The sequence below is a fragment of the Anopheles ziemanni genome, chromosome 2, assembly GCF_943734765.1.
Source record: "Anopheles ziemanni chromosome 2, idAnoZiCoDA_A2_x.2, whole genome shotgun sequence".
Classification (NCBI taxonomy): domain Eukaryota; kingdom Metazoa; phylum Arthropoda; class Insecta; order Diptera; family Culicidae; genus Anopheles; species Anopheles ziemanni.
Window position 1 is genome coordinate 32,039,580 of NC_080705.1, and position 27,583 is coordinate 32,067,162.

At 48.3% G+C, this 27,583-nt stretch overlaps 6 protein-coding genes across 6 annotated transcripts; 3 read left to right on the plus strand and 3 right to left on the minus strand.

Annotated features, from left to right (window-relative positions):
- Positions 1-416: 416 nt before the first annotated feature.
- On the minus strand, positions 417-866 carry LOC131293426 (adult cuticle protein 1-like). Its single transcript, XM_058321503.1, has 2 exons — positions 861-866; positions 417-782 (listed from the first exon to the last, which is right to left on the minus strand). The coding sequence occupies exons 1-2, from the start codon at positions 864-866 to the stop codon at positions 417-419; spliced, it is 372 nt and encodes a 123-aa protein (XP_058177486.1).
- A 692-nt stretch (positions 867-1,558) lies between these two features.
- Positions 1,559-2,030, plus strand: LOC131293427 (adult cuticle protein 1-like). The gene is made up of 2 exons (XM_058321504.1): positions 1,559-1,564; positions 1,665-2,030. Exons 1-2 carry the CDS (start codon positions 1,559-1,561, stop codon positions 2,028-2,030), a joined length of 372 nt encoding a protein of 123 aa, XP_058177487.1.
- Positions 2,031-3,219: 1,189 nt separating this feature from the next.
- Positions 3,220-6,058, minus strand: LOC131293428 (sodium- and chloride-dependent glycine transporter 2). Its single transcript, XM_058321505.1, has 9 exons — positions 6,022-6,058; positions 5,880-5,917; positions 4,902-5,386; positions 4,381-4,838; positions 4,124-4,275; positions 3,928-4,056; positions 3,648-3,848; positions 3,396-3,566; positions 3,220-3,318 (listed from the first exon to the last, which is right to left on the minus strand). Exons 1-9 carry the CDS (start codon positions 6,056-6,058, stop codon positions 3,220-3,222), a joined length of 1,770 nt encoding a protein of 589 aa, XP_058177488.1.
- Positions 6,059-6,545: 487 nt separating this feature from the next.
- LOC131282375 (fatty acid synthase-like) lies at positions 6,546-13,595 on the plus strand. The gene is made up of 5 exons (XM_058311817.1): positions 6,546-6,680; positions 6,749-7,065; positions 7,129-8,856; positions 8,931-11,849; positions 11,915-13,595. Exons 1-5 carry the CDS (start codon positions 6,546-6,548, stop codon positions 13,593-13,595), a joined length of 6,780 nt encoding a protein of 2,259 aa, XP_058167800.1.
- A 462-nt stretch (positions 13,596-14,057) lies between these two features.
- LOC131280960 (fatty acid synthase-like) lies at positions 14,058-21,078 on the plus strand. The gene is made up of 5 exons (XM_058310205.1): positions 14,058-14,183; positions 14,254-14,570; positions 14,638-16,350; positions 16,414-19,332; positions 19,398-21,078. Exons 1-5 carry the CDS (start codon positions 14,058-14,060, stop codon positions 21,076-21,078), a joined length of 6,756 nt encoding a protein of 2,251 aa, XP_058166188.1.
- A 164-nt stretch (positions 21,079-21,242) lies between these two features.
- On the minus strand, positions 21,243-24,330 carry LOC131282936 (uncharacterized). Its single transcript, XM_058312487.1, has 4 exons — positions 24,046-24,330; positions 22,104-23,971; positions 21,800-22,034; positions 21,243-21,722 (listed from the first exon to the last, which is right to left on the minus strand). The coding sequence occupies exons 1-4, from the start codon at positions 24,163-24,165 to the stop codon at positions 21,387-21,389; spliced, it is 2,559 nt and encodes an 852-aa protein (XP_058168470.1). The 5' UTR covers positions 24,166-24,330; the 3' UTR covers positions 21,243-21,386.
- Positions 24,331-27,583: the final 3,253 nt, after the last annotated feature.

Below are 27,583 nucleotides of genomic sequence, written 5' to 3' on the forward strand. Positions count from 1 at the left end.
CAGAAATAAAACATATCGCTACAACTGCTACTACCATTGCATTACACAATGAAAAACCTGAGATGGTCAAATCGAGATCAGCTATAAATCAAGCTTACAAGAATGAAAAGAAAGTGCCAAATCTTTTTTTTTACATTTTAGTCCTTCAAAGGTGAAATAGACGTACCATGTAACACTAGCAATTCTTATAAATTCTGCCGTATAATACAGGCTTTGGGAGTCGAGAGCTAATAACAGCACTGATAATTAAATAACAATTTTTAAATTAAACTTGTCAGGCCTATATGGCGGGCTAGGGAAATTTAAAAATTAATAATAAACAAAGAAATATAAATATTCAAGTTGCTTCTTCAAGTTGCTTCTGTTATGGCCACAAGAGTTTTATTATATGTCTTTATCGCTTTCGAAACCAACACTTAATCCGATCCTGGTGCAGCATCCAGGTTCAGCTGCTGCTGGGAGAAGGCATGTCCGGGCAGAGGCGCCTCATGAATGGCACCCCGGTTGGCGGCCAGATAGCGAGCCTCCTTCTGGTACAGCAGGGCCGGTGCACTGTACGCCAGCGGGGCGGTATAGAGGAATGGACCAGCGCCATACGCCCAAGGAGCCGAGGCATAGGCTAACGGAGCAGGAGCACTGGCCAGCAACTTCGCAGACGGATTGCTCTGAATAAATGTCGTATGAGACGTTTGGAGGGCCAGTGGGGCCGAGTAGAGCAGCGGTGCAAGCCCTGCGTCAGCTCCGAACACGGCCAGCACCATCATGACTACAGCTGCGATGCACTGGTGGTAAAAGAAAATTAAACAAACAATTAAAGTGATCCTACGAAATACTACCGTTGTGATTTTGCTCAAACTTACCTTCATGATTGCGAACGAAGTTCAGTATTTCTCACAATGTGTTCGGAAGGATTGCCACTTGAGTTCTACCTTCGACAATCCCCGGTATAACCGTATTTATACCCTTCGGTCATACTATTAAAACTTTACTCCACATTTTCCTGGTGGGAAAAAAGAGGAACTGTTCCGTTTAATCCAGTTCACAATTTTATTACAAATAGCACAAGTAACTTATAGTTTTACAAAAGGTGGCTCAAAACAGCTCGTTGTAAACCAGTTCTTGACGCGATCGCGATTGCCGGGCACTGACCCGCGCAAATTGTGCATTGTTGTTCTGGTTCTGCGCGTAACTGCCGTGCGTTCGCGTACGCAACGAGAAAATGTATCGCTTACCGATCGGGCCACTTGATCTACTTGTTTTGCAGCGTCGCCTGTTGTCTTTTTATGTCTCCCTTACCCATTTTTATATGCTGTCCAACTCGTCCGGGCGCTTTTCATTTTTTATGCTGTCGCTTTTATCTGATTCCCAAGGAGAAGGTTCCTTAAGAAGAGTCTTTTTTACGCTTTTGTTTATTTATAATGCAGTCACACCGGCTTGCGGGCACGGGTTGATGAGTATAAAAGGCATCCCGTTGCAATGCAGAAACAACAGATCTTGTCTGAGTGTTCAATCGAACGTTTCTTTTCCAACCATCTTAGCAAAACCTCAATAAGCAATCATGAAGGTTAGTATTAAAGAACTTTCTTCACACAAAGTATAAGTATATATATATATATATATATATGGCGTTTGCTTTAATTACATCAATTCTTTGTCTTTTCTAGTGCATCGCAGCTGTAGTCATGATGGCGCTGGCCGTTTTCGGAGCTGAAGCCGGGCTTGCACCGCTGCTGTACACCGCCCCACTAGCCCTGCAGGCACCGCACACGACGGTGGTGCAGAGTAATTCGGAGGCCAAATTCATCGCCCCAGCAGCCCCAGCCCTAACCTACGCCCCGGCTCCTTTGACGTATGCGGCCGCCCCGTTTTACTATACTGCCCCGCTGGCGTACAGCGCACCGGCCTTGGTCTACCAGAAGGAGGCTCGCTACCTGGCCGCCAACCGGGGAGTGATCCATGAGGCACCTCTGCCCGGACATGCCTTCTCCCAACAGCAGCTGAACCTGGATGCTGCACCAGGTTCGGAGTAAAGGTCGGCATTGTAAGGCCTGGACACAAATAAACATTTCCAAATTTTTGGCATCAACTACGTTGTTGCTTATGACCCTGTTTTTAAGTGAAAGAAATTCACGACGTTACAAGAACAAGTTTAAAATTATGAATTATCATGTATATTGATAATTGAAGAGCAGAATTGTTCAAGATTGACAATCAAAGAGAAACGATTCCCCGAAAAAATAGAGACACTTCTCAAATTGGTAATTGGTCATTTTATTGGTTGAATGATTTTTTGTTTTGTGAATAATAACTATGAAACTTATATAATGATCAGTTTAAAATTTAAAGCTTTAGAACATGTATTTTTGAATAGGCCGTTCTTGTACGATGAAAGTATCAGCAATAAGCTCATCACTAAAAGTAGAAAATATAGAAAAACTGGAGAAAACAAGACCAGAAGTATTGCTTTTAGTGACCGTAGGTGATGTCCCCAACGGAACAAGATCTTATCGAAACGGAAAACCATGTCTAACATGTTTACCACCAAACGATTCTTGTTACGAAACGATGGACGATGAACTCGGTACAAACTGCACAGTTCATGGACATTTAGAAGAACATGCTGGACATAATGGGCTCCTTTCCGGAAATTGAAATATGCTTCCCCAAACTTAATGAAGCGTCGTATCGTATAAATACTCCCAGCGCACAATTGACGGGGCATCAGTTTGTGTTTGACTTTCCGTCTAGCAAAAAGCATAAGCCAAGAAACAAGATCGTCTCAACAATGAAGGTAACGCACTATCTACTTAGGTTATCAACTTTTTAAGTGAAATTTTACTACTTCTGTCACCAGGTTCTATCAGCACTTGTTGCGTTCGCATTGCTTGCTACCGCCTATGCCAGCCCGAGCCCCTTCTTCCACAAACACTCTCATGGACAGCGATACGTTTACTACCCGGTCACGGTCCAGAGGTACGTGCACGTGCCGGAAGTGCACGTCCAGAAGGTGGTCTACCCTGCACCGGTGTACGTCGCTCCCGTTGAGCACGTTGTGACCCGTTCCGATGCCGTGCGCACCGTCGTCGGTGGATCGGTTAATGTCGCCGCCAACCCAGGAGCCGTTCACGTCACAAAGACTAACCCAACAGTCGTAACGGTGGCTTAGATTTTATTCAACATATGGCACGGAAAATCTTCACAAAACTTACAATAAAATAACTAGGCTTTCTGCATGCACTGAACGTGATCGATCCACAACGCCCGCTGATCGGCATCAGCCGGACCCCAGTCTTGAGGTTTCAGCTGCTCCCTTACGCGCTTTAGAAGGGAGGAGAAAAAGATAGACAAATTAATTCAAAATCAGACCTTTTTGTCATCCCAATTGCCCAACATACCCTTAGTAACGATCCCTCTGCAAATGCCAGCTTGAAAACGATATATGCAGGAATACAAAACATTGACAGAAAGCTGCTAGCCCATCCGAGTTTTATAGCCCAGCGGGGATAGATTCCACCAGTCCCATAAGATACCTCTGTATTGTAAGCGATCGTGGTGAAGAAAATAAACTGAAAACAAAAAGCAACAAAACATATTGGCTCTTTTCAATAAAAGAATGTAAAGTTCAAAGTCAAATGAATTGGACTTACAGTCAACACGACCGGTGTGACAAACTTCCACGCAACGATCCAGTACTGCTCGACCTTCCGGTCGATCATAAATTGCACGTCACGGACAAAGTTGCCACAGCCGTAGATCCACGCCACAGCGATGACCTCCACGATGCAAACCAGTATCACCGAAATCGAGGCCGAGTACCAGTCCAGCAGCTGTATCAGATACATTCCACCCTGGCCACCGGAAAGAAAAGAAGGGATGGTTTAGTTTCGGAGGGTTCTCGTCGCCCACTCTTCGGCACGTCCTCGTTACCCTTGTGACGCAAGATATCGAGAGCAGAAAGAGCAGCCCACAAGTGCTGGCGGTGATGAGCAATTTCTTGGCACGCAGCGACGGAAATACATCCAGAACCGAGGATATAATGGCCTCGATTTGCACGAACTGGAACGTGAGAACGCTTTTAGTTTCACTGTAGGGCATTAAGTGGTAGATCCGTCTCGCTACTCACCATACTATCTATTCCCAGCAGAAACAGCATGCTAAAGAATAGGCAAGCCCACAAGGGAGCCAGGGGAAGCATACTGATCGCCTCCGGGTAGGTGATGAAAGCTAACCCAGGTCCACCGGTTGCAGCTCTAGCCACCGGAAGACCAGTTTGATCTTTGCAAAGAAGGAAGGAATGAAGAAGAACGAAACTGAACACAAAGCCGACCCATCACAAACGATCGTTTGGTGAATTCGGTGAGTTTAGTGATTTATACTTACGCGAGAAAAAGCCCAGTACGGAAAACACGACGAACCCGGCCAAAATGCTCGTCCCGCAGTTGACGATCGGGATGAAGATCGAATCGAGTTTGCCGTTGTTCTTGAACTGGTTGTAGCTGGCCATGTTTACGATCCCGCCCCAACCGGGTCCGAGTGAGAAGAAAATTTGTACGGCCGCGTCCGCCCACACCTTCAGATTGAGCAGTTGATCCCACTGCGGTACGATGTAGAACCGAATGCCCTCGAGCGCGCCGGGCAGCGTCACGCCCCGTACGAGCAGTACCGCGAGGATGACAAACGGAAAGGTGGCCGTAAAGTAGACCACCTTGCCGACCGACTCGACACCCTTAGCGATGCAGCAGAAGATGACGAGCCATGCGAGCACATTGCATACGAACAGGGGCCACACGATACCTCCCGGGTGCTCGATACCGTCCGAAATCTGGAGGATTTCATTGCTGAAAGCATAAATCATCGGTCACAAAATCACCTAGAAACTAGTGAGATGTGGATTAGCATACTGGAAGAACTCATCAGCCGGTGTACGGAAGTGACCCATTGTGCTGTTGTTGAGAAACATGTCCCTGTGCTGACCGTCGCGCAACTCCAAGCACCGATCGGTGTTCCACGCGTTCCGGCAGTTCTCCCACGGCAGGTGCGTCTGTAGCGATCGCCACAGAAACAGGATCGGGTACGATATGATGACATTGTAGTACGCCGTGCAGATGAAGTTGATCACGATGATCGCGACACCGGCACCCTTGAACAATGGTGCGATCTTGAACACCGTCACACACCCGGTTCCACTGAACTGACCGAGGCACACCTCAAGGAAGAACAGCGGTATCCCGCACAGCACCAACATCAGCAGGTAGGGCACCAGGAAGGCACCACCACCGTTGCGATAGCAGAGATACGGGAAGCGCCACACGTTACCCAACCCGATCGCGTATCCCATGCACGACAGGATGAATTCGGTTTTCGAAGCCCAATGGCCACGGGCTTCCTTCGCCGGTGTCGACATGGCGATAATCTAGGTGTAGAACTTTATCGGCCTGGGTCCGCTTAATAACTAACGAACGCGCCCGAGGTGTTCTCGGCAGCATCGTTTGTTTCTATTCTCATCATACCGGGCGCATCTCAATCAACGCTGATCATCTTCAATTGACTAATAGCCACAAACACTCAACATATTCGCCGTGACTCGCCGAAGATCATCACTAGCTTTGGCGCTGGGAAGTGGGTGATTTTGCGAGGATTATGCCATCTCGAACTAGAGAAACCGTTTTTGCTGGCTACAATGCAACCTGAATCTATTTTCACTCGATGCTGTAACGCCGGTAGTCCTAACGCATTGCGCCACATACATTGTCACTCTTCCTTCAGACATTTTCGCACTGAAAATAGTCAACACCCTCGGTCTGAATCGAACACCGTAACCGGAAAAGATCAATCAATAATTTGGTGCAGCAAATTGCACCAGTTTCGGTTGACCAAACGATAGCAGCCATAGCACCGGCGCGAATGCGCGTGACTTCTGCACTGATTATTTATACTCGTCCGATTCGAAACGGGTGAACCCCAGCCGGTAGCGTTACGAAGCGGCGTATTAACCCCGTGGGGCCAACACAGACCCATTACCATTCACACTCATTAATACTTTCAAGGTTAGGAACATCGTGCGATCAATGTCGTGCTAACTCAAAGCACAAGCTTTTACAAATCGAAACCCCTGCAAGAAATCATAGATAAGGATGTTCCAGATAATAAAACCGACGAGAATAGTTGGAAAGCTCTAGATGAGTGTACTTCTTGATCCTATCACTCTTTCCGGGGGTTTTGTGAAAAGTAATTAGAAAAGGGAAAATCATCTCCCTGTGTGTTTGTTCGCTAAACAGCTGCAGCCCTATAGCTTTAACCATAGTTTGGTATTTGACCTGTTTCTATCCATTGGCCTATTTCTTGTCAATGCTATTTATTGCATATTAATTAATGCGGACTGGGGGAAAATTTGCACAATTACCCACGGCTCGTCGTTCGTTATGTGAGCGAGTGTGACCCCAATAGGACAGAATATAAAACCTAGCTTACGCCCTGCAGAGTGCATCAGTGCATTGGAAAGAAGCAACAAGTTCGCAACCAACTGCATACAGACGAAAGTAGCCATGCATCCAAGCAAGCCTTCTCCAGCTGTGAACACTCCGATCACCTCGGAGGAGTCGATCGTAATCAGTGGTATCGCGGGAAAGTATCCTCGCTCGGACAGTGTGGCCCATTTCGCGGATAATTTGTATAACAAGGTAGGAAAATGTGTTACATCGGGTGCAGGATCCTGATTATTTCGCCGGTGTTTATATGGATACAACAGGTGGATTTGGTCGACGACAAGGAGGATCGCTGGAGACATCTGTACGCCGGAATCCCGAAGCGGCTTGGGAAGATCAACAACTTGGGCAAGTTCGATGCGGAGTTCTTCAGCAGTGGCTTCCAGGAAACGCATACCATGGATCCGCAGCAGCGCCTACTGTTGGAAAACTGTTACGAGGCTGTGCTGGATGCTGGGCTGCATCCAGACGACATCCGTGGGTCCCGCACGGGTGTATTCGTCGGTGTGTCTATCGCTGAGACGGAAATCTACTGGACGTACAAGAAAACGAAATCTCCGTATAACAAGTCGATTTTGGGGTAAGCAATTGCTTGAATTTGTGCACTCAGCTACTACAGCGTTCTCATCTTCATCTCATCAAGGTCTGCGAGAAGCATGTTGGCATCGAAGATAGCCTACGCTCTTGATCTTAAAGGACCGAACATGGCGGTGGATACCGCATGCAGCAGCTCGATGTACGCCCTCGATTGGGCCTGTAAGTCGATTCGGCAGGGTCAATGTGATGCTGCCCTCGTGGCCGGAACCAATCTGACACTCCATCCGTACATCACGCTGCAGTTTGCGCTGCTGGGAGTGTTGGCCGCTGATGGATTCTGTAGGCCGTTCGATAAGAATGCCTCGGGGTACTCGCGCTCTGAGGCGAATGCGGTTATTCTGCTCCAGAAGGCCAAGGACTCGAAGCGTATCTATGCGCACGTTGTCAACACGAAAACCAACTGCGACGGATACAAGCTCGAGGGCATTACGTTCCCTTCAAATAAGATCCAGAAGCAACTACTGGATGAGCTGTATTCGGAGGTGCCTTATGACCCTAAGGACGTCAGCTACGTGGAGGCTCACAGCACTGGAACGGTCGTGGGTGATCCGGAGGAATGCGACGCAATCGACAAGGTGTTCTGCCCTGGGAGGACGGAACCGCTTCTCGTTGGGTCGGTGAAATCGAACATTGGCCACTCGGAAGCAGCCGCTGGCATTTGCTCCGTAACGAAGTGCATCATTGCGATGCACAACAGGCTGATTCCGCCGAACATTAACTACACCGAACCCCGCACGGATGTGCCATCGTTGCTGAACGGAAATCTAAAGGTGGTAGATAATGTCATCCCTCTCGGAGGGCCTCTGGTAGCGGTCAATTCGTTTGGATTCGGTGGCGCGAACGCGCACGCCCTTCTGCACAACTGCACCAAGGAAAAAGTTAACGGTGGCTACCCGATCGATGGTCTCCCCCGGTTGGTCGTCTGGAGTGGTCGAACACCGGAAGCTGTCGACCATTTCCTGAAAAGCTTCATCGGCCAACGCTACGATGCTGAATTCTGCGCCTTAGCGCACAACATCCAACGAAAGGGAATTCCACGGATGAACACCAAAAGTTACGCCATTTTCGGTGGTCGTGATGATGGTACGGCCGAACTTCTTCGTAAGGCAGTACCGTTTAGCATCCCGAAAAAGTACACCGTTCCTACGTTGACCCTCATTTTTGGACACATCGATAGGAACTGGGAGTGTACGGCGAGTGCGTTTGAAAAATTTCCCACATTTTCCAGCTGCGTCACTGAGTGTCTGAAGGCAATTCGGGAGTGTGGTTTCGATGCATTCGATCAAAGCAAACAGACGAATGATCCGATTCAGCAAATCCTGTGGACGTTCATTACCCAGATAGGTGTGTACCGGATGCTGAAGGAGATGGGCATACCTATCGCCCAGTATGGAGGATACTCGGTGGGACAAATAACTTGCGCTTACATCGACAACGCACTCTCGCTGCACGATGCCATGCGAGTCGCCTATGCCCAGGGATATATCATGCGCGCGCATCAGGTAGAGCACAACGTCGACTATGGTAACGTTTCGAGCAACACACTGCTCAACTCCAAGCTAGCTAAGGTACTGAAACCGCTGCGGGTGCGTGAACCAACATCCAGATGGATTAATGCAAGCCAACTTCAATCATTCGGGATTTACGATCGTACGATGGAGACGAAGCTGTACGAAACAATAACCGCTAGTGAGTTTACCATACTTGAGCCCCTGAAGGGAAGCTTCACCAAACCAATCGAAGCGATCAACAGTTTCCTTGCATCACTTGGCGAGTAAGTAAATGATTCTTTTTTTTTGTGTTCGTATGAACTCGGTCCGCTAACACCATCACTTTTTTACTATTCAGAGCCTTTATTCAGGGTCATCACTTCAATCTGCTTAAGCTCTACCCATCGATTCAGTTCCCTGTATCGCAAGGCACCTCGATGATATCACCAAACCTTCGATGGGATCATAATGCTGATTGGCACGTAACCAACTTCAGAACAACACGCATGGTTGACCAGAGCACGACCGAGTACACCATAACGCTCTCCGAGCAGGACTACATGGCCGGTCATTGTATCGACGGAAGGATCCTCATACCAGCGACGGGATACCTGTTTTACGTGTGGGACTCTTTCTCCGGGAAAATGGGCATCATTCCAGAGGAGATGCCGGTCGAGTTTAGTGACATCGAATTTCTACGAGCGACGACACTCACCGCAGACCAGGCAGTAACCCTGACAATCGATTTGAACGATGTCACGGGTTTCTTTGAGGTCCGGGAAGGTACCGCCCTGGTGGTAACGGGACGCATCCAGGTCCTTAGGGATTATACCCCGCAGGTGATCGAACGACGCATAACGGACGCAACAATTTTACCGTCGAAAGATTTCTACAAGGAGCTTCGTCTGCGAGGATACCACTACGGAGGCTTCTTCCGTTCGGTTGTTGAGGCGGCTTGCGATGGTTCCTATGCTAAGATCGAATGGAAGTACAACTGGACTGCACTACTGGACTGCATGTTGCAAGTAGCGATCATCGCGATGGATTCTCGCTCATTAGCCATTCCGACCCGTATCGATTCGTTGAAAATCGATCCTATTCAGCACAAGGCCGCAGATCAGAGCAATGAAAACGAGGTGCCAAAATACGTTACTTCGTTTGATCGCGAGCTGAACTTACTCCAATGTGGAGCTATCGAGATTCGAGGACTCAACGCAAGTACCATCGCTCGTCGTCTTCCGCCCGGTGTGCCTGTCCTGGAAAGCTACCGTTTCCTGCCGTACTATCCTCAACAAGTACTACAACCGGCGGATGTGGCATCGATCATCGTACAAACGATTCTCGAGAATCAAGCTACGATCTTTTTCAATGTCACCGAAATTCATTCCCCAACAAGAGCTCCCATCATTTCGCTCTTTGGTGATGCAATCGGCGATCTTCCGCTTGTGAAAGCACATCTTACACTGATCTCCAATGATAAGCCTGAGCCCATACCAAACGTGATTGTCTCCGAGGACAAACTCATGAAACAACGTAACGTGTTGTTGCTCATTTGTGAGAACCTATTCACCGACGATGAGTTTATCTCCGATGCCATCAACTGTCTGTCTGATCAAGGATTTATTCTCCTGCGGGAGTCACAAGGCTATACCCTCACAGAAGGCCATCGTCGGCTCCAACTGGTAAGCACGTTCTCCGTTGAGAATGAAAAGTTCCTTCTCTACCAGCAGAAGAAGTCTTCCTTGAGTTCAACTGTAGATGCTCACGTCATCAAGATATCCAGTAACGATTCTACCCTTTCTTGGTTATTGGAACTTAAAAATGAAGTCAAAACAAAGCCAGTCATTCTGTATGCACAAAACGATCCAACCTCAGGCATTATTGGATTGGTCAACTGCATCCGGAAGGAGCCCAACATTCAAAACGTCACCTGTTTCTTCATCGATGATTCGTCTGCACCACCTTTCGATCCCACGCATCCATTCTACAAGGACCAAGTGGAGTTGGGACTTGCTATTAATGTGTATCGTAATGGCCAATGGGGTCTCTATCGCCACTTCAAGTTGCACGAACAACGGTATAACGAATCTGTGACGAAACATTGCTACGCGAATTGTATCAAACCAGGAGATCTTTCCTCTTTCACCTGGATGGAAGGGCCACTAACCGAGCGGCCACCAACAAATCCTATCATCAAAGTAGTGTACAGCTCCTTGAACTTTAAGGATGTTATGCTCGCTACCGGTCGTTTGACGGTGGAAACATTCTGTACCGATCGGTTGGCTCTAGAATGTGTGCTTGGGTTGGAATTCTCCGGTGTTACAGCCACCGGGAAACGAGTCATGGGCATTGTGCCTGCCGGTTCGATGGCTACAGTCATTGAAGCCGATCCGCTCTTTCTTCTTGATGTACCGGATGAGTACACCTTGGAGCAAGCGGCCTCCATACCCACCGTATACGCCACCGTCTACGGTGCATTTTTTGTCTGTGCAGACATTCGAAAAGGCAAATCCATTCTCATCCATGCCGGAACAGGGGGTATCGGTCTCGCGGCCATTCGAGTGGCCCTAGCTTACGGTCTAGAAGTATTTACAACCGTAAGCACTAAAGAGAAACGAGAGTTCCTGTTGAGCTATTTCCCCGACCTGAATTCGAACAACATTGGAAACTCCAGAGATACCACCTTCGAGAGACTCGTCAAAGAACGTACAAACGGCCGAGGTGTTGACTTCGTACTCAACTCACTGTCCGAGGAGAAACTCCAGTCATCCATACGCTGCCTTGCCAAGGGTGGACACTTTCTGGAGATAGGAAAATACGACATGATGAAGGATTCCAAGCTTGCAATGTCTCTGTTCCAGAAAGGCCTTTCATTCACGGCCGTCCTCTTGGATCTTATGTTCGTAGACCGTCGGGATCTCATGAAGGAAGTATACAAAACGCTTACCGTCGATATGGCGAAAGGCATCATTAAACCGCTTCCTACGACCGTCTTCCAAGCGCATGAGATCGAGCAAGCTTTCCGTTACTTAGCAACCGCTAAGCACATTGGTAAAGTAGTGCTCAAGATCCGAGACAACGAAGATGATGTCGCCTCGGTTCCTATCTCGTACCTTCCACGAGTCTACTGCAGTCCCGAGCAAAGCATGGTCATAGCTGGAGGTTTGGGTGGATTCGGCCTCGAGCTAGCCGATTGGCTGATTATTCGTGGTTGCCGGAAGGTGCTCCTCAGCTCTAGCAGAGGTATCACAAAGCCTTATCAACAATACCGTATCAAGTAAGTTCTAGTGAAGTAACCCACTAATACATAACACATTATTACAAGCCATTCATTTTTCACAGCATGTGGAAGAGTTACGGAGTCCAGGTGCGCATTTCTACGGAGGATATTTCCACCGAAAACGGTTGCCGTCGACTGTTGCTACAAGCCAATGAGATGGGACCCGTGGCCGGAATCTTCAATCTGGCCGTCCAACTCAGAGACGCCATCATGGAAAACCAATCAATGGATAAGTTCGCCGAATGTCTTGCTCCAAAAGCCACCGCTACCCAACATTTCGATGTAATAAGCCAGGAGCTTTGTCCCATGCTGAAATATTTTGTCGTTTTCTCCAGCGTATCATGTGGCAGAGGCAATGCCGGCCAATCCAACTATGGTATGGCTAACTCCGTTATGGAGCGTATCATAGAACGTCGAACTTCCGAAGGATTACCGGGCAAGGCCATTCAATGGGGAGCCATCGGAGAGGTTGGTATCGTTGCGGACATGCAGGAGGATAAACTCGACATGGAGATCGGAGGTACGCTGCAACAAAGACTTACCTCCTGTATCCAGGTGCTTGATCAGTTGCTTACGACGGACGATCCTATCGTGTCCAGCATGGTCGTGGCTGAAAAGCGCAGCTCCAGTGGTGGTGCTAAGAACATTGTCGAAGCCGTCATGAACATCATGAACATTCGCGACATGAAATCCGTGTCCATTGAGAGTACTCTCGCCGACATCGGCATGGATTCACTTATGGCCGTCGAGATTAGACAAGTGCTGGAGCGTGATTTTGACATTCTTTTAACCCCCCAAGATCTTCGCACTCTCACTTTCTCCAAGCTGCAAAAGCTGGCCGACGCCAAGGCAGAAAACGAGGCGGCCGAAGTTGTCAACAACCAGCTCCAGCTGGAAGACTTGTTGGCCAGCTTCGGTGACGAAGCCGATAGCCACCATACCGTGCTGCGACTGCCTTCAAAGTCAGACGATCTCCAGTATGAGCGGGCCGTTCTTATCATCCCTGGCATTGAGAGTGTTTGCAGCCCACCGTGGCTGAAGATTGCTTCCGATATCAATGCCCCAACTTTCATGTTACAATCCTTTGCCAACTCTGCCGATGAACAAACGGTTCCTGGCATCGTAGACTCCGTGTTTGATGAAATGTTCCAAACTGTCTTTGCGAAATGCGAACAGTTTCTGGTCATCGGATACTCGTTCGGATCCCTACTGGCCCTGGATATCGTAAAGCGCCTGGAAGCTCGGTCCCTGCGAGGGAAGCTAATGCTTATCGATGGCTCTCCACTGTACCTGCAGCGTTTGGCCAGTAATCACCTTTCGGGCATTGACGATGAACATTTGCAAACGACCGTTCTGACATTGGTGCTCTCGTTTGCTCTCCCCACCGTTACCACTGACGTTATCAAAATAATCATGGATGGAGCCACGTACGAAGATCGCGTTAATAAAATGCTGGAGATGGGTCGCGACGCAAATCCGTTCTCGGAAGACTATATCCGCAAGATGATGCGCGTGCTGTTCTACCGGATGAAGGCCGCCATGAACATGAGTACCGAAGTGAAGGAAAAACTATCGTCCCCACTGGTACTGGTGCGCTCAGGGATGATAACCGACATTGAAGAAGATTATGGGCTGAGCGAGTTCACTAAATCCTCGTTTATTCTAAAAGTGATCGATGGTACTCATCAAACCATGCTGGCCAACTCGGAGCTGATTGAAATCATCAATAAGGATACACTTTAACTGAAGCGATCTGGGTTATTGTTATCTATTGGCTATTGGCTAATTTCTTTAATGATATTTAACTGTTTATGAGAACTTTTTTTTCTATGATATAACAAATAAATTAATCGATCAACCTAAGGTCTACAACTCTAGCTTTGCATAGAAAGAAACAATGAAGGGGGCAATTGATAAGAAAGTGTACGAATCAGCTTCACCTCGTTGACATCAACATTTAAATTGTTTGGGTAGTAATTGATTCACTACCGAATTCAATAAATTGATTCATTAGCATCCTACAAAGTTCAATGGCACACAGTGTAATTTGTAACGGTTCAATGCTCTACCCTTCCAGGCCACACCAGGTCAGTCAGTCAATCGTTCGTTCGTTAGTATGCATTTTGTGCTTTCGTCCAGACGACGCAGACAGTATATATTCCTACTCTTGGGCACCGTTTGGTCACCAGTTTGTAAACGATCACCATGAAGACCCATATGTTGCCTGTTGCTCCGATTGAGTCTGAAAACTCGATCGTCATTTCGGGTATATCGGGTAAATACCCGCGCTCGAACAGCGTGGAAGAGTTTGCGCAAAACCTGTATGCAAAGGTAAGTTCCAGCAGGATCTCATTAGAGGGAGAAAATTTCAAAGAAACACAGCTAACTCTCCACCGCTCAGGTTGATCTCGTAGATGATGAGGAGGATCGCTGGGACCATAGCCACCCGGACATACCGAAGCGACTGGGCAAGTTGAAAAACTTGGGAAAATTCGATGCGGACTACTTCGGTTGCACCCTCAAGGAGGCACATACGATGGATCCGCAACAACGTCTCCTGCTGGAACACTGCCATGAAGCGATTCTAGATGCCGGCTTGCATTTGGATGATCTGCGCGGTTCCCGGACGGGCGTATTTGTTGGTGTCGCAATCTCCGAGACCGAGACCTACTGGACGTACAAGAAAGTTCGTTTTCCCTACAAAAAAGTCATGCTCGGGTTAGTGCCATAGCATTTGAGAGAGTACATTGCTGGATTGATTTTTATAAACGGTTCAAATTTGCAGCTTTTCTAGAAGCATGATCGCCCTCAAGATAGCTTACGCACTGGACCTGAAAGGACCTGTCCTCGCACTGGATACGGCGTGCAGCAGCTCGATGTACGCCCTCGATCGAGCCTGTAAGTCGATTCGGCAGGGTGAATGTGATGCTGCCCTCGTGGCCGGAACCAATCTGACACTTCATCCGTACATCACACTGCAGTTTGCGCTGCTGGGAGTGTTGGCCGCTGATGGATTCTGTAGGCCGTTCGATAAGAACGCCTCGGGGTACTCGCGCTCTGAGGCGAACGCGGTTATTCTGCTCCAGAAGGCCAAGGACTCGAAGCGTATCTATGCGCACGTTGTCAACACGAAAACCAACTGCGACGGATACAAGCTCGAGGGCATTACGTTCCCTTCAAATAAGATCCAGAAGCAACTACTGGATGAGCTGTATTCGGAGGTGCCTTATGACCCTAAGGACGTCAGCTACGTGGAGGCTCACAGCACTGGAACGGTCGTGGGTGATCCGGAGGAATGCGACGCAATCGACAAGGTGTTCTGCACCGGAAGGACCGGACCACTGTTGGTTGGGTCGGTGAAATCGAACATTGGCCACTCGGAAGCAGCCGCTGGCATTTGCTCCGTAACGAAGTGCGTCATTGCGATGCACAACTGGCTGATTCCGCCGAACATTAACTACACCGAACCCCGCACCGATGTACCATCGTTGCTGAACGGGAATCTAAAGGTGGTGGACAATCCAACTCCCCTCGGAGGGCCTCTGGTAGCGGTCAACTCGTTCGGTTTCGGTGGAGCAAACTGCCACGCTCTGCTACACGCTAGCACGAAACGGAAAGCGCCTATCAACATTCCCTCGGATGACCTTCCTCGTTTGGTTGTGTGGAGTGGACGTACTGTAGACGCGGTTGACTACTTCTTGGATGGTCTTGGCAGACAGAAATTTAACACCGAGCTGTACGCCTTAACGCACAATATCCAACGGAAGGCACTGGCCAAAATGACCGCCCGTGGCTACGCCATCTTTGCAGCCGGTAACAATGGCAGCACGGTGTCCCTACAGAAGAACGTAGCGAAGGCCAAAAAATCGGTTCCCAAATTTACGCTGGTTTTTGGCCAAATGGATTACGACTGGCAGGTGACGGTGCGTGCCTTTGAACAGTTTCCTCAGTTCAAAGCGACGTACGAGCAGTGCAAGCACCTGCTAAAGGCACCAGAGTACGCAGGCATCTTTAGCACAGGCTTCCAGTCGAACACGTTGCATCGTGCCGTTTGGACACTGGTAATCCAAATTTCCATCTACAACGTACTGAAAGCTATCGGCCTGAAAGTGGATCATTACGGTGGATACTCGATCGGTCAGATTACCTGTGCCTACATCGATGGGGTGATAACGCTTCCCGATGCCATACGCATTGCGTTCACCCACGGCGCACTGCTCGTCTCATACAACAATCCGGAAACATTCAACTATCGGGAAATCATCATGGATAAAACGTTGAACACCAAACTGGCGACCGTTTTGCAGTCGTTTCCGATGGCAAAACCCAGTGAACGGTGGATCAACGCAACCTCTGTGCTGTCGTTCAGAATCTACGACCCAAAGTGCTCGAATCAGCTGTTCAACAGCATCGAGAGTGATGCGATCGTACTGCAACCTCTGCCATCGATCCAATCTACCGATAATATTCTTAAAAGTTTCCTAGGAACTATAGGCCGGTACGTATGAGAGTCGTTCAGAATGGGTCTCATTCATTTATCCATTTCCTTTCTTTTCTGTAGCGCTTTCATCAACGGACAACACTGCAACCTACTACACCTATACCCCACGGTGACTTTCCCCGTTTCACTAGAAACACCGATGATCTCTTCGTTGATCCGCTGGGATCACTCGCGCGATTGGCATGTTAGCATCTTCCGCACGAACCGAATGGTCCACCAAGGGAACAATCTTCATACCGTTTCACTTGCTGAGCAAGACTACATAGCCGGCCACTGTATCGACGGAAGGATTTTGATTCCGGCCACGCAATACCTCGCCCTTGTCTGGGACTCTCTCGCCAGCAAGACTGGTAGCATAATAAACGAGGTGCCCGTGAAGTTCTTAGAGGTAGAATTTCTACGCGCGACTACTTTAACCACCGGCCAGGCGGTGTCACTGAGCGTGAAAATCCAAGAAGCAAGTGGGTACTTTGAGGTGATTGAAGGTTCGGTAATTGTTGTGAAAGGATACATCCAACCACTCGAGAAACATGAGCCGAAGCCCATCGAACGTAAGAATACACAAGCAGTGATTCTTTCTACGAAGGACTTTTACAAAGAACTTCGGCTTCGTGGATACCATTATGGCGGTGTGTTCAAATCCATCATCGAATCAACAAGCGATGGTTCCTATGCTAAGATCGAGTGGAAGGACAATTGGACTGCACTGTTGGACTGCATGTTGCAGGTGGCGATCATTTCTTTCGATACTCGATCGTTGATGATTCCCACTCGTATCGATTGCATCAAAATTAATCCATTGCAGCAGAAAACATCACAGCAACATACTGATGAGGGAGTACCTTACTACAGCGTTTACTTTGACCGCGATCTGAACTTACTCCAATGTGGAGCTATCGAGATTCGAGGACTCAACGCAAGTACCATCGCTCGTCGACTTCCGCCCGGTGTGCCTGTCCTGGAAAGCTATCGTTTCCTGCCGTACTATCCACAACAAGTACTACAACCGGCGGATGTGGCATCGATCATCGTACAAACGATTCTCGAGAATCAAGCTACGATCTTTTTCAATGTCACCGAAATTCATTCTCCAACAAGAGCTCCCATCATTTCGCTCTTTGGTGATGCAATCGGTGATCTTCCGCTTGTGAAAGCACATCTTACACTGATCTCCAGTGATAAGCCTGAGCCCATACCAAACGTGATCATCTCCGAGGACAAACTCATGAAACAACGTAACGTGTTGCTGCTCATTTGTGAGAACCTATTCACCGACGATGAGTTTATCTCCGATGCCATCAACTGTCTGTCTGATCAAGGATTTATTCTCCTGCGGGAGTCACAAGACTATACCCTCACAGAAGGCCATCGTCGGCTCCAACTGGTAAGCACGTTCTCCGTTGAAGATGAAAAGTTCCTTCTCTACCAGCAGAAGAAGTCTTCCTTGAGTTCAACCGTAGATGCTCACGTCATCAAGGTATCCAGCAACGATTCTACTCTTTCTTGGTTATTGGAACTTAAAGATGAAGTTAAAACCAAACCTATCATTCTGTACGCACAAAACGATCCAACCTCAGGCATTATTGGATTGGTCAACTGCATCCGGAAGGAGCCCAACATTCAAAACGTCACCTGTTTCTTCATCGATGATTCGTCTGCACCGCCCTTCGACCCCACGCATCCATTCTACAAGGACCAAGTGGAGCTGGGACTTGCTATCAATGTGTATCGTAATGGCCAATGGGGTATCTATCGCCACTTCAAGTTGCACGAACAACGGTATAACGAATCTGTGACGAAACACTGCTACGCGAATTGTATCAAGCCAGGAGATCTTTCCTCTTTTACCTGGATGGAAGGGCCACTAACCGAACGACCATTGTCTGATCTCAGAATCAAAGTTGTCTATAGCTCCTTGAACTTCCGAGACGTTATGCTCGCTACCGGTCGTTTGACGATAGAAACATTCTGCACCAATCGGCTAGCTCAAGAATGTGTGCTTGGGTTGGAATTCTCCGGTGTTACCGCCACCGGGAAACGAGTCATGGGCATTGTGCCTGCCGGTTCGATGGCTACAGTCATTGAAGCCGATCCGCTCTTTCTTCTTGATGTACCGGATGAGTACTCCTTGGAGCAAGCGGCCTCCATACCCACCGTATATGCCACCGTCTACGGTGCATTTTTTGTCTGTGCAGACATTCGAAAAGGCAAATCCATTCTCATCCATGCCGGAACAGGAGGTATCGGCCTAGCGGCCATTCGAGTGGCCCTAGCTTACGGTCTGGAAGTATTTACAACAGTAAGCACTAAAGAGAAACGAGAGTTCCTGTTGAGCTATTTCCCCGACCTGAATTCGAACAACATTGGAAACTCCAGAGACACCACCTTCGAGAGACTCGTCAAAGAACGTACAAACGGCCGAGGTGTTGACTTCGTACTCAACTCACTGTCCGAGGAGAAACTCCAGGCATCCATACGCTGCCTTGCCAAGGGTGGGCATTTTCTGGAGATAGGAAAATACGACATGATGAAGGATTCCAAGATTGCAATGTCTCTGTTCCAGAAAGGCCTATCATTCACGGCCGTCCTCTTGGATCTTATGTTCGTAGACCGTCGGGATCTCATGAAGGAAGTATACAAAACGCTTACCGTCGATATGGCGAAAGGCATCATTAAACCGCTTCCTACGACCGTCTTCCAAGCGCACGAGATCGAGCAAGCTTTCCGTTACTTAGCAACCGCTAAGCACATTGGTAAAGTTGTGCTCAAGATCCGAGACAACGAAGATGATGTCGCCTCGGTTCCTATCTCGTACCTTCCGCGAGTCTACTGCAGTCCCGAGCAAAGCATGGTCATAGCTGGAGGTTTGGGTGGATTCGGCCTCGAGCTAGCCGATTGGCTGATCATTCGTGGTTGCCGGAAGGTGCTCCTCAGCTCTAGCAGAGGTATCACAAAGCCTTATCAACAATACCGTATCAAGTAAGTTCTAGTGAAGTAATCCACTAATACATAATTCAGTACTATAAGCCATTCATTTTTCACAGCACGTGGAAGAGTTACGGAGTCCAGGTGCGCATTTCTACGGAGGATATTTCCACCGAAAATGGTTGCCGTCGACTGTTGCTACAAGCCAATGAGATGGGACCCGTGGCCGGAATCTTCAATCTGGCCGTCCAACTCAGAGACGCCATCATGGAAAACCAATCGGTGGATAAGTTCGCCGAATGTCTCGCTCCAAAAGCCACCGCTACCCACCATTTCGATGTAATAAGCCAGGAGCTTTGTCCCATGCTGAAATATTTTGTCGTTTTCTCCAGCGTATCATGTGGCAGAGGCAATGCCGGCCAATCCAACTATGGTATGGCTAACTCCGTTATGGAGCGTATCATAGAACGTCGAACTTCCGAAGGATTACCGGGCAAGGCCATTCAATGGGGAGCCATCGGAGAGGTTGGTATCGTTGCGGACATGCAGGAGGATAAACTCGACATGGAGATCGGAGGTACGCTGCAACAAAGACTTACCTCCTGTATCCAGGTGCTTGATCAGTTGCTTACGACGGACGATCCTATCGTGTCCAGCATGGTCGTGGCTGAAAAGCGCAGCTCCAGTGGCGGTGCTAAGAACATTGTCGAAGCCGTCATGAACATCATGAACATTCGCGACATGAAATCCGTCTCCATCGAGAGTACTCTCGCCGACATCGGCATGGATTCCCTTATGGCCGTCGAGATTAGACAAGTGCTGGAGCGTGATTTTGACATTCTTTTAACCCCCCAAGATCTTCGCACGCTCACTTTCTCCAAGCTGCAAAAGCTGGCCGACGCCAAGGCAGAAAACGAGGCGGCCGAAGTTGTCAACAAACAGCTCCAGCTGGAAGACTTGTTGGCCAGCTTCGGTGACGAAGCCGATAGCCACCATACCGTGCTGCGACTGCCTTCAAAGTCAGACGATCTCCAGTATGAGCGGGCCGTTCTTATCATCCCTGGCATTGAGAGTGTTTGCAGTCCACCGTGGGTGAAGATTGCTTCCGATATCAATGCCCCAACTTTCATGTTACAATCCTTTGCCAACTCTGCCGATGAACAAACGGTTCCTGGCATCGTAGACTCCGTGTTTGATGAAATGTTCCAAACTGTCTTTGCGAAATGCGAACAGTTTCTGGTCATCGGATACTCGTTCGGATCCCTACTGGCCCTGGATATCGTAAAGCGCCTGGAAGCTCGGTCCCTGCGTGGAAAATTGATGCTTATTGATGGCTCTCCACTGTACCTGCAGCGTTTTGCCAGCAATCACTTTTCCGTTGTTGAGGACGAGCAGCTGCAGATCGCAGTCCTTACGCTTGTGCTCTCGTTTGTGCTGCCCACTACAACGCCAGAAATGATCGGAACGATCATGGAGCAAGGCACATACGCCCAACGTATTACGAAAACGATGGAAATCGCACGCGATTCGAATCCCTTCTCCGAGGAGTATTCGCGCAAAATGTTGCAAGTTCTGTTCAACAGAATCAAAGCGGCAATGAACGTGTCTGTCGAAGCGAAGACAAAGCTACACTCACCACTGATCCTAGTGCGCTCGGGGATGATCTGCGACATCGAGGAGGATTATGGATTGAAAGAGTTTACCACGTCGTCGATGATCGTCAAAATTATCGACGGAACACATCAGACGATCCTAGCGAACCCCGAGTTGATTGAGATCATCAACAAGGACACTCTTTAAAGCGACCGTGGAAATGGAAAGCAATGGAATTTAATTATATTTATGACCTCGCAAAAAGATCGCAATGGGAACTAATCAAACCGAGCAACCGAAAAAAGAAAACATTAGGAATTAACTTATGTGATCCGGATAAAAAAAAAAAATATCAATCTAAAGGCTTGGTACAAGTTTGTTAAAAATATTTATCGGCCGGTAATGGTTGCTTAAAACGTTATAAAATCTTCGCTACCAAAAACTAGCAGCGTGGTGTCATTATATTACAATACTCTCTTTCCGCAAAAAAAAATCACCATTATAAATGATACCTACTATTTCTTATTCTTGTTCATTAAACTATAGATCGCTTGCTGAATCTTTTCATTCTCCTTCAGATCTTCCTCGAGCTGTGCTATCCGATCTTCCCGGTCCTTCAGCTTCGTTCGCATATCGTTCACGTCCGCCTCCAGCGATTCGATCGAACCGTCCCGTTGCATGAGCGTTTGCTCCAGCTGCTGCACGAGATCGTTCCGTTTCGATATTTCCCGTTCACGTTCGCGCAACTTACACTCGAACTGTTTACGTTCCGCATCACGCTGCTCGGTAAGCTTTTGTCTATCCTCCTCGCCGAGCTTCAGCAGCTTCCGGGCGTCGTCGCGGTTTTTTGTCTATTGGGAAATTTCGTGACCCGGTTGAGCGATCGCGTTCCAAGCACCACCAAGGGAAGAAAAAAGTCAATACTCACCATTACGGCCAGCTCCGCGTGTAGACGTTTGTTTTCCTTCTCGTAGTTATCATCGCGCGTGCGAAGGTGCTCAATTTCTTTGACCAGAACGGCACACTTTTGGCTCTTCTCGCCGTACTTTTTGATGTACTCGGCTAGTTCCTGCTTCATTTGGTTCGTTTTCTTGTCGTACGTTGCGGCGGCAGATTTCATCATCACCAGCTCACGCTCCAGCAGTCGATTTTCATTTTCTAACCTATAAAAACCGAAACGTCATTAATTAAAACACCTTTTGAAATGTAAAAACCACCCGCAAACAACTTACGCCGATTCCTTCAACAACAGGGGTAAACTTTTCTTCTGGTTCTTATCGATCTCGGCCATCAGTAGCTGGTTCTGATGCATCAGTGTCGTTATCTGCGTCGTCGTCGATTCTAAACTGATTCTCAAATCATTCATCAGGTTAGTCTGCATGTTGATCTTGTACGTGTAGAATTCGACGAGTTCCGACTTTTCTACATCGTTTATAAGACCTGCCGCTTTCGCGTCCTGCATCTGAACCACGGCCTGATCCATACGATCCTGCAAATCCCTACTGAGAGCCCGAACGAAGGAGTACCCCGTCGGTGGTTGAAGAAGCCCATTCTTACAGTCATGCACAGGGGACGTAACCATCGAAGTGAGACCATTGGTCTTTAACATATCGATCATTATCGCAACATCGTGCTTGGGAAAATCGGTCGATGATGCGACCTGTAGCATTGCCTCTAGCAGCTCGAGATCACTGCCACCGGTAAGAGCCTTTGCCACAAGAAATTGGATCGGTTTCTGCTTGAACAGGTTCGTCACTTTTGCGTACCAATGCGTCGGAGAGAGATTTGCTAGCTCGTTAAACGCATGCAACGCCCACTGGTACACCCGAGCCGGTCCATCGGCAATGGAATAGTCGAACGGGACAGTTTCCTGGGCCTGATTCACCATGCTGCCGAAGAGGTGCTGATAAAATTGTTCCGCCACTTCGTTCATCGTGTCGTCGCTCGCATTCAGTGCTCTTCCGATCGTGGTCAGCAATCGGGCAAAGGCAATGGCAAGCCGTTCATCATCATTATTCGTCAGGGTCGTCATCAAGTTTCCCAACACCGCTTTGCACTCCTCCGCGAACGCAGCGTCCTTTGAGTTTTTCTCCAAAATCGTGCACAGCAAATCAACCGCCTTCGAACAATCTTCCGTCGCGTTATTGATCAACCGGATTGGGCCAAATTCGCATATCTTCCGGTACAACTCACTGTCGTCCGGTTTCAGCGAAACGATGCACTCCAAGATTTCAAACAATCCATCGGTCGTACGGTTCTTCTTTAGCTCGACCTTACGTTTGCCCTTCTTCTTCGGTGCCGCCTCGCTACCGTTCTTTTCTCGAGCGTCCCAATGTTTTTCGATTTCGAGCAGAAACTCCTTCAGATCGCGGTTGAAATACTCATCCGTTACCACCGCCTGCACCGGTTGGCTTCCGCTAGTGTCGCCCAACGTTTTCACGTACCGCAAGAAATCGACAACGTGCTTCAGGCTGAAGCTATTTTGCGATGCCAGCATCAAACGTACCTCCTCGAAGCTCATCCGTAGCAAATAGTGCAGATCCATCTCCTTAATGTAGTCGTTCTGCTCAAGTATGATGTACATTTTGCACGCCAATAAGCCAAACTTTTTGATCTGCTTACAAAACGCGGAGATGTTGGTGTTGCGCGTCAGCACAAACGTCGTCGAGAGATCCCGATGGCACAGGTTCACCAGTATCGAGAGGGCTAGCTGGGCCACCTCGCAGCGTTCTTTCTTCTGATGGTTTTGTTCGATCAAGCTGAGCAGTTTTTGGATGAGCCTCTCAAGAAACATTTCTTGCCCATCAACATTGGCTCCGTAGGAAAGATGATGCAGGAGAGACAGCACCCGTTTCTGCTGGTCCGGGGTGTGCAATTCGAGCAGCAACAACGAAACAACCGGTAGGAAACGAAATTTGTTAACCAACGCTAACCGCGTCTCGTCGTCATTTACGGCAACTTCCAGCACGCCGACCACGGACCACAAGAGGTTACTTTTCTTCAGACTGTGGCTCAAGAGTTTATGCAAATTAACAAAGAACACATTGCACTGGTACCCCGATACGTCGAATGTTCTACTCTCTCCGCCGGAAGCCAGTTGCTGAAATGGAGGAATCAAAACAATATGTCATACTTGCGAGCAAAAATATATAAAGGTTGGAAACACTATACTACCTCCAAACATCGGTTGACGAGCGTTTCATTCCCATAGGTGCTACTTATAAAGTACGACTGTATGTGATTGTTGAAATCCAACATGTACGACGACATCTCAGCGAAGCGTCCGGGGCTCATTGTTTACAGACCAAAGGATAGTGGGGAATCCACGATTGTAAAGTGTAAAAACACAATCGACTTAAAGCCACGGACGTAATAAAACTTCTCTCAATAGATTCTATCAAATCAAAACTGACTTTGTAAACTAAAACACACCAAACTTAGCGAAAACAACACGATAGGAGTCGTTGAGGCAGCAAGCAATCGTTTTCTTTTCAATTTGAATGTTGTGTTGTTCTGACGTTCTTGACAGATCGTGCAGTCCTTTGCAACCCGGTGAAAATGCTACTGATATGTGTTCACAATTGTTAGGGCTGTGTTAAACGGAAGGAAAAAAAAAACATCCTCTTACAATAATGATATCTAAAGCGCGGTAAATTGGACATATGGCTTTTATAGCCGGTCCTAAAGGACGAGCCCCTTTATAGGAGTTCGGACAGAGTCGGTACGCCTCTGATTACGAGTAAGGGAACAAACGTTCGACTTAGCGTAGGAGGATATACCCCGACTCGCATAACGAAAGAAGAAGAAAGAAGAAGCGCGGTAAAAAATTGGATTCCACCAGATTCAACCGGATTCAACTGGATTCCACCAGATTCAACCGGATTCAACCGGATTCAACCCGGATTCAACCGGATGCAACCAGATTCAACCCGGATTCAACCCGGATTCAACCCGGATTCAACCAGATGCAACCAAATTCAACCCGGATGCAAGTGGATTCAACTGGATTTAACCTGATTCAACCCGGACTCAACCGAATTCAATCCGATTCTGAATCCGGTTGAATCCGGGGTACTTCTGTTGATTATGGTACCAATAAATACTTCCGAGCAACACTCGCGTCTTTCTTATGCAGCGTCAGCTGCTGTACCAGGATTATAATATCAACTGCTACGATTCTGATTTCAACTGACAAAATTATAATAAACATGATCGCGTTATAAAATCAACTGATGCAGTTAGAATATCATGTGTGGCCGTTAAAAATAATGCAGCTGCTGTTATGATATCATCTCAAAATCCCTGTATGTTTCTTCCGTTTCGCGCCATGAAAATTCCTCCATGTTGACTTTCGCACATGTTTACGTTGTATTGCCGGGACGCTAAACACACATACACGCGGAAGCCCAGGAAAGCATGCTGAAAAACGCCGGCAATAAGCGACAACCGTGGCGCAAAATCATGCCAACGAAGATGTCCTGATCCGAACAATACCCGAACATCAGCATGCAACGTTTCACGTGCATTTGGAACCGGCAAACGCTCGTGGCTGTGTGTGAATCCCAGTGGAGCCAAATGGTGAAGCTGGTGTTAGTGATAAACAGCAGGCACCCCTGCTCGCATCGGATGCTGTGCCGTTGTCTCCACCGATCTGCCCATATGTTTCACCTCATGAAGATGGTTTAAGTCCCCCCGATACATTCCATCCTTTTCACGACGATGCAAACAACAAAGGAGAGAAAAGGCATTCTCCGACGGTTGAAGGACCAGGATAGCGAAATGAACGAGTAAAAAGGATTGATAGAAAGAGAGAAAAATCCGTAAAGCAATCCTGTTCCAAGCGGTGTGAGACGGAAGGTGCGCAATTACATACCACCCTGCTGGCCCTTTTCCGGTCCGACCGACCGGAGGAACCCGAAGGGATCCGACCGCAACAGCACGCGCGCGTCCGTTCATTCCGTTCCGTGATTTCGTGCGCGGCGCCACGGCACAAAATTGTCGGATTGTTTGGGTTTCTGAACGCCCTGGACGTCTCAGTACCGCTTCGTCGCCTGGCAAAAGAACACACGTAGCAGGTCACGCGCGGCCTGCCGTCGGCTGCTAGGACTTTGGCGTGAACCCGAAACCAAACGTTTGAAATTGACGGTTTGTAACAAAAGAAAAAGAAAGAACTGTGCAAGTGCCGTGCAAACACAACATCAAAGCGTTAAATTGAACTTGTTTCTGAACATGAAAGTGTAAATACAAATATTATTTAAAATGCAGTAAAAGTAAAACAAAAACTGTAATCCAATTTAAACGTGATTGTGGAAATATTCAAATGCAAGGACTGGCATAATTCAAGTTCCATTGGAGATCCGGTTCAATAAAAATCAAAACCATTCCTTACTGGCACAGTAAACACCGTGGAGCCGTGAAGAACGAGTGAGAAGTGGCCAATGCAAAGCCAAGTTCCAGCGTGAAGTGGAGTTGGTGCCCCCCGGAGGAATGGCCGCGAATTCCACTCCACCCCCGTCAACATCTCGAACGAAAAACACGGCCCCGCGGGGAAGGTCAGAGTCCGCTGTCCAGCGCGCGCTTCGGTGTGCCCGGTTTTCCGTCCGTGTGCGTGCATAATAATTGCAAGTGCAGTTGTGGGTGCAGTTGTCGTCGTCGGCGTCGCTGTGGATGCGCGAGTGTTCGCGAATCATCGCTCGCTCCTTTTCTCGCTCCGGAAAGCGCATTCGCGCCACTGCCCGCGATCTGCCGGAACGAGAGCAAACGGTCGCGTGCCCTTTTTTTGCCAACCCCCCTTCTCCCGAACACCTTTGGCTCCCATCAATCTCCAGCAGCAGCAGCCGGCGCGTTTCTTGGCCGATTGTTTCCGCTGCTCGGTGCGAGAACCGTCCACCGACTTTGGCGCGGTGTGAAAGAGTGAGCGCATTTCGCGCGCGCCAAGTTTTAAGCAACTTTCGGCGACGGTGCTGGCAATCAAACGGAGTCGGTTTTTAAACAACTTCACGAAACGCGAACACCCACCAAGGTGACAGAAAAGTGCTGTGGCCCGGGCCCGTTCCGTTTCCGCTTTCGCTCTCGTCGCAAAGGGGTGTTCTTTTTTTTTCTTTTCGATTCGCGCGTCTTCGACGGCACGACAAGAAAAGCGAACGAGGAGTTCCGCCGGGGCTGGCAAGCGAACCGCGGTTCCGATAGTCTGTCGCGAGATGGTCCTCCGTGCGGCAGGACACGACGAGGACATCGCACTGGCCGGCGGCTCCAGCAACGCCAACAAGCAGGTCAACCCGGACGGTGTTTTTGTTTTCGGCAACGTTCGTTAGATTAGCTTCCGTTTTGCGAAATTCGAACCAAATGGGAAATCAGGTTTCCCTTTTTTGGACGGTAGATAAAGTCAAAGATACGTTTCAATTTACCGCGTAAGATGTGCTCTCAAAATATTAACCGTTTTAGATGTAGGATTAGAGTCGGAGAAGCGAAAATTCTTCAGTGATTATGTAAATTCTGATAACAAAAACCAAAGCTAGAATCGTAGTGAAGTGAAGTGGTAAAAAATCAAAACTAGTTCAAGTAACAAAACAAGTATTCAACTCCACTGGATCCTCGAGGGGAAGTAGCGCCCAACGCCATGGCATTACGAGACCGCAGGCAGCCACCTGAGGGGCTCACACTGATACTCTAGATGGCGGCACCGGAAGTGCCGGCCAGTGCCGGTGCCAGC

Bases quoted from the DNA above. Each gene is read 5' to 3' on its own strand.
- LOC131293428 (XM_058321505.1), bottom strand. From the start codon at position 6,058: ATGTTCCTAACCTTGAAAGTATTAATGAGTGTGAATG. The intron at 5,387-5,879 runs GTTTGGTCAACC...ACACCGGCGAAG, and splicing joins CCGGTGCTATGGCTGCTATC to GAAGCCCGTGGCCATTGGGC. The intron at 3,567-3,647 runs GTAAGTCCAATT...TTTTGTTTTCAG, and splicing joins TCACACCGGTCGTGTTGACT to TTTATTTTCTTCACCACGAT.
- LOC131282375 (XM_058311817.1), top strand. From the start codon at position 6,546: ATGCATCCAAGCAAGCCTTCTCCAGCTGTGAACACTCCGATCACCTCG. The intron at 7,066-7,128 runs GTAAGCAATTGC...CATCTCATCAAG, and splicing joins TATAACAAGTCGATTTTGGG to GTCTGCGAGAAGCATGTTGG. The intron at 8,857-8,930 runs GTAAGTAAATGA...TTTACTATTCAG, and splicing joins TTCCTTGCATCACTTGGCGA to AGCCTTTATTCAGGGTCATC.
- LOC131280960 (XM_058310205.1), top strand. From the start codon at position 14,058: ATGAAGACCCATATGTTGCCTGTTGCTCCGATTGAGTCTGAAAACTCG. The intron at 14,184-14,253 runs GTAAGTTCCAGC...TCCACCGCTCAG, and splicing joins CGCAAAACCTGTATGCAAAG to GTTGATCTCGTAGATGATGA. The intron at 19,333-19,397 runs GTAAGTTCTAGT...CATTTTTCACAG, and splicing joins TATCAACAATACCGTATCAA to CACGTGGAAGAGTTACGGAG.
- LOC131282936 (XM_058312487.1), bottom strand. From the start codon at position 24,165: ATGAGCCCCGGACGCTTCGCTGAGATGTCGTCGTACATGTTGGATTTC. The intron at 22,035-22,103 runs GTAAGTTGTTTG...CGGTTTTTATAG, and splicing joins CTGTTGTTGAAGGAATCGGC to GTTAGAAAATGAAAATCGAC. The intron at 21,723-21,799 runs GTGAGTATTGAC...ATTTCCCAATAG, and splicing joins ACGCGGAGCTGGCCGTAATG to ACAAAAAACCGCGACGACGC.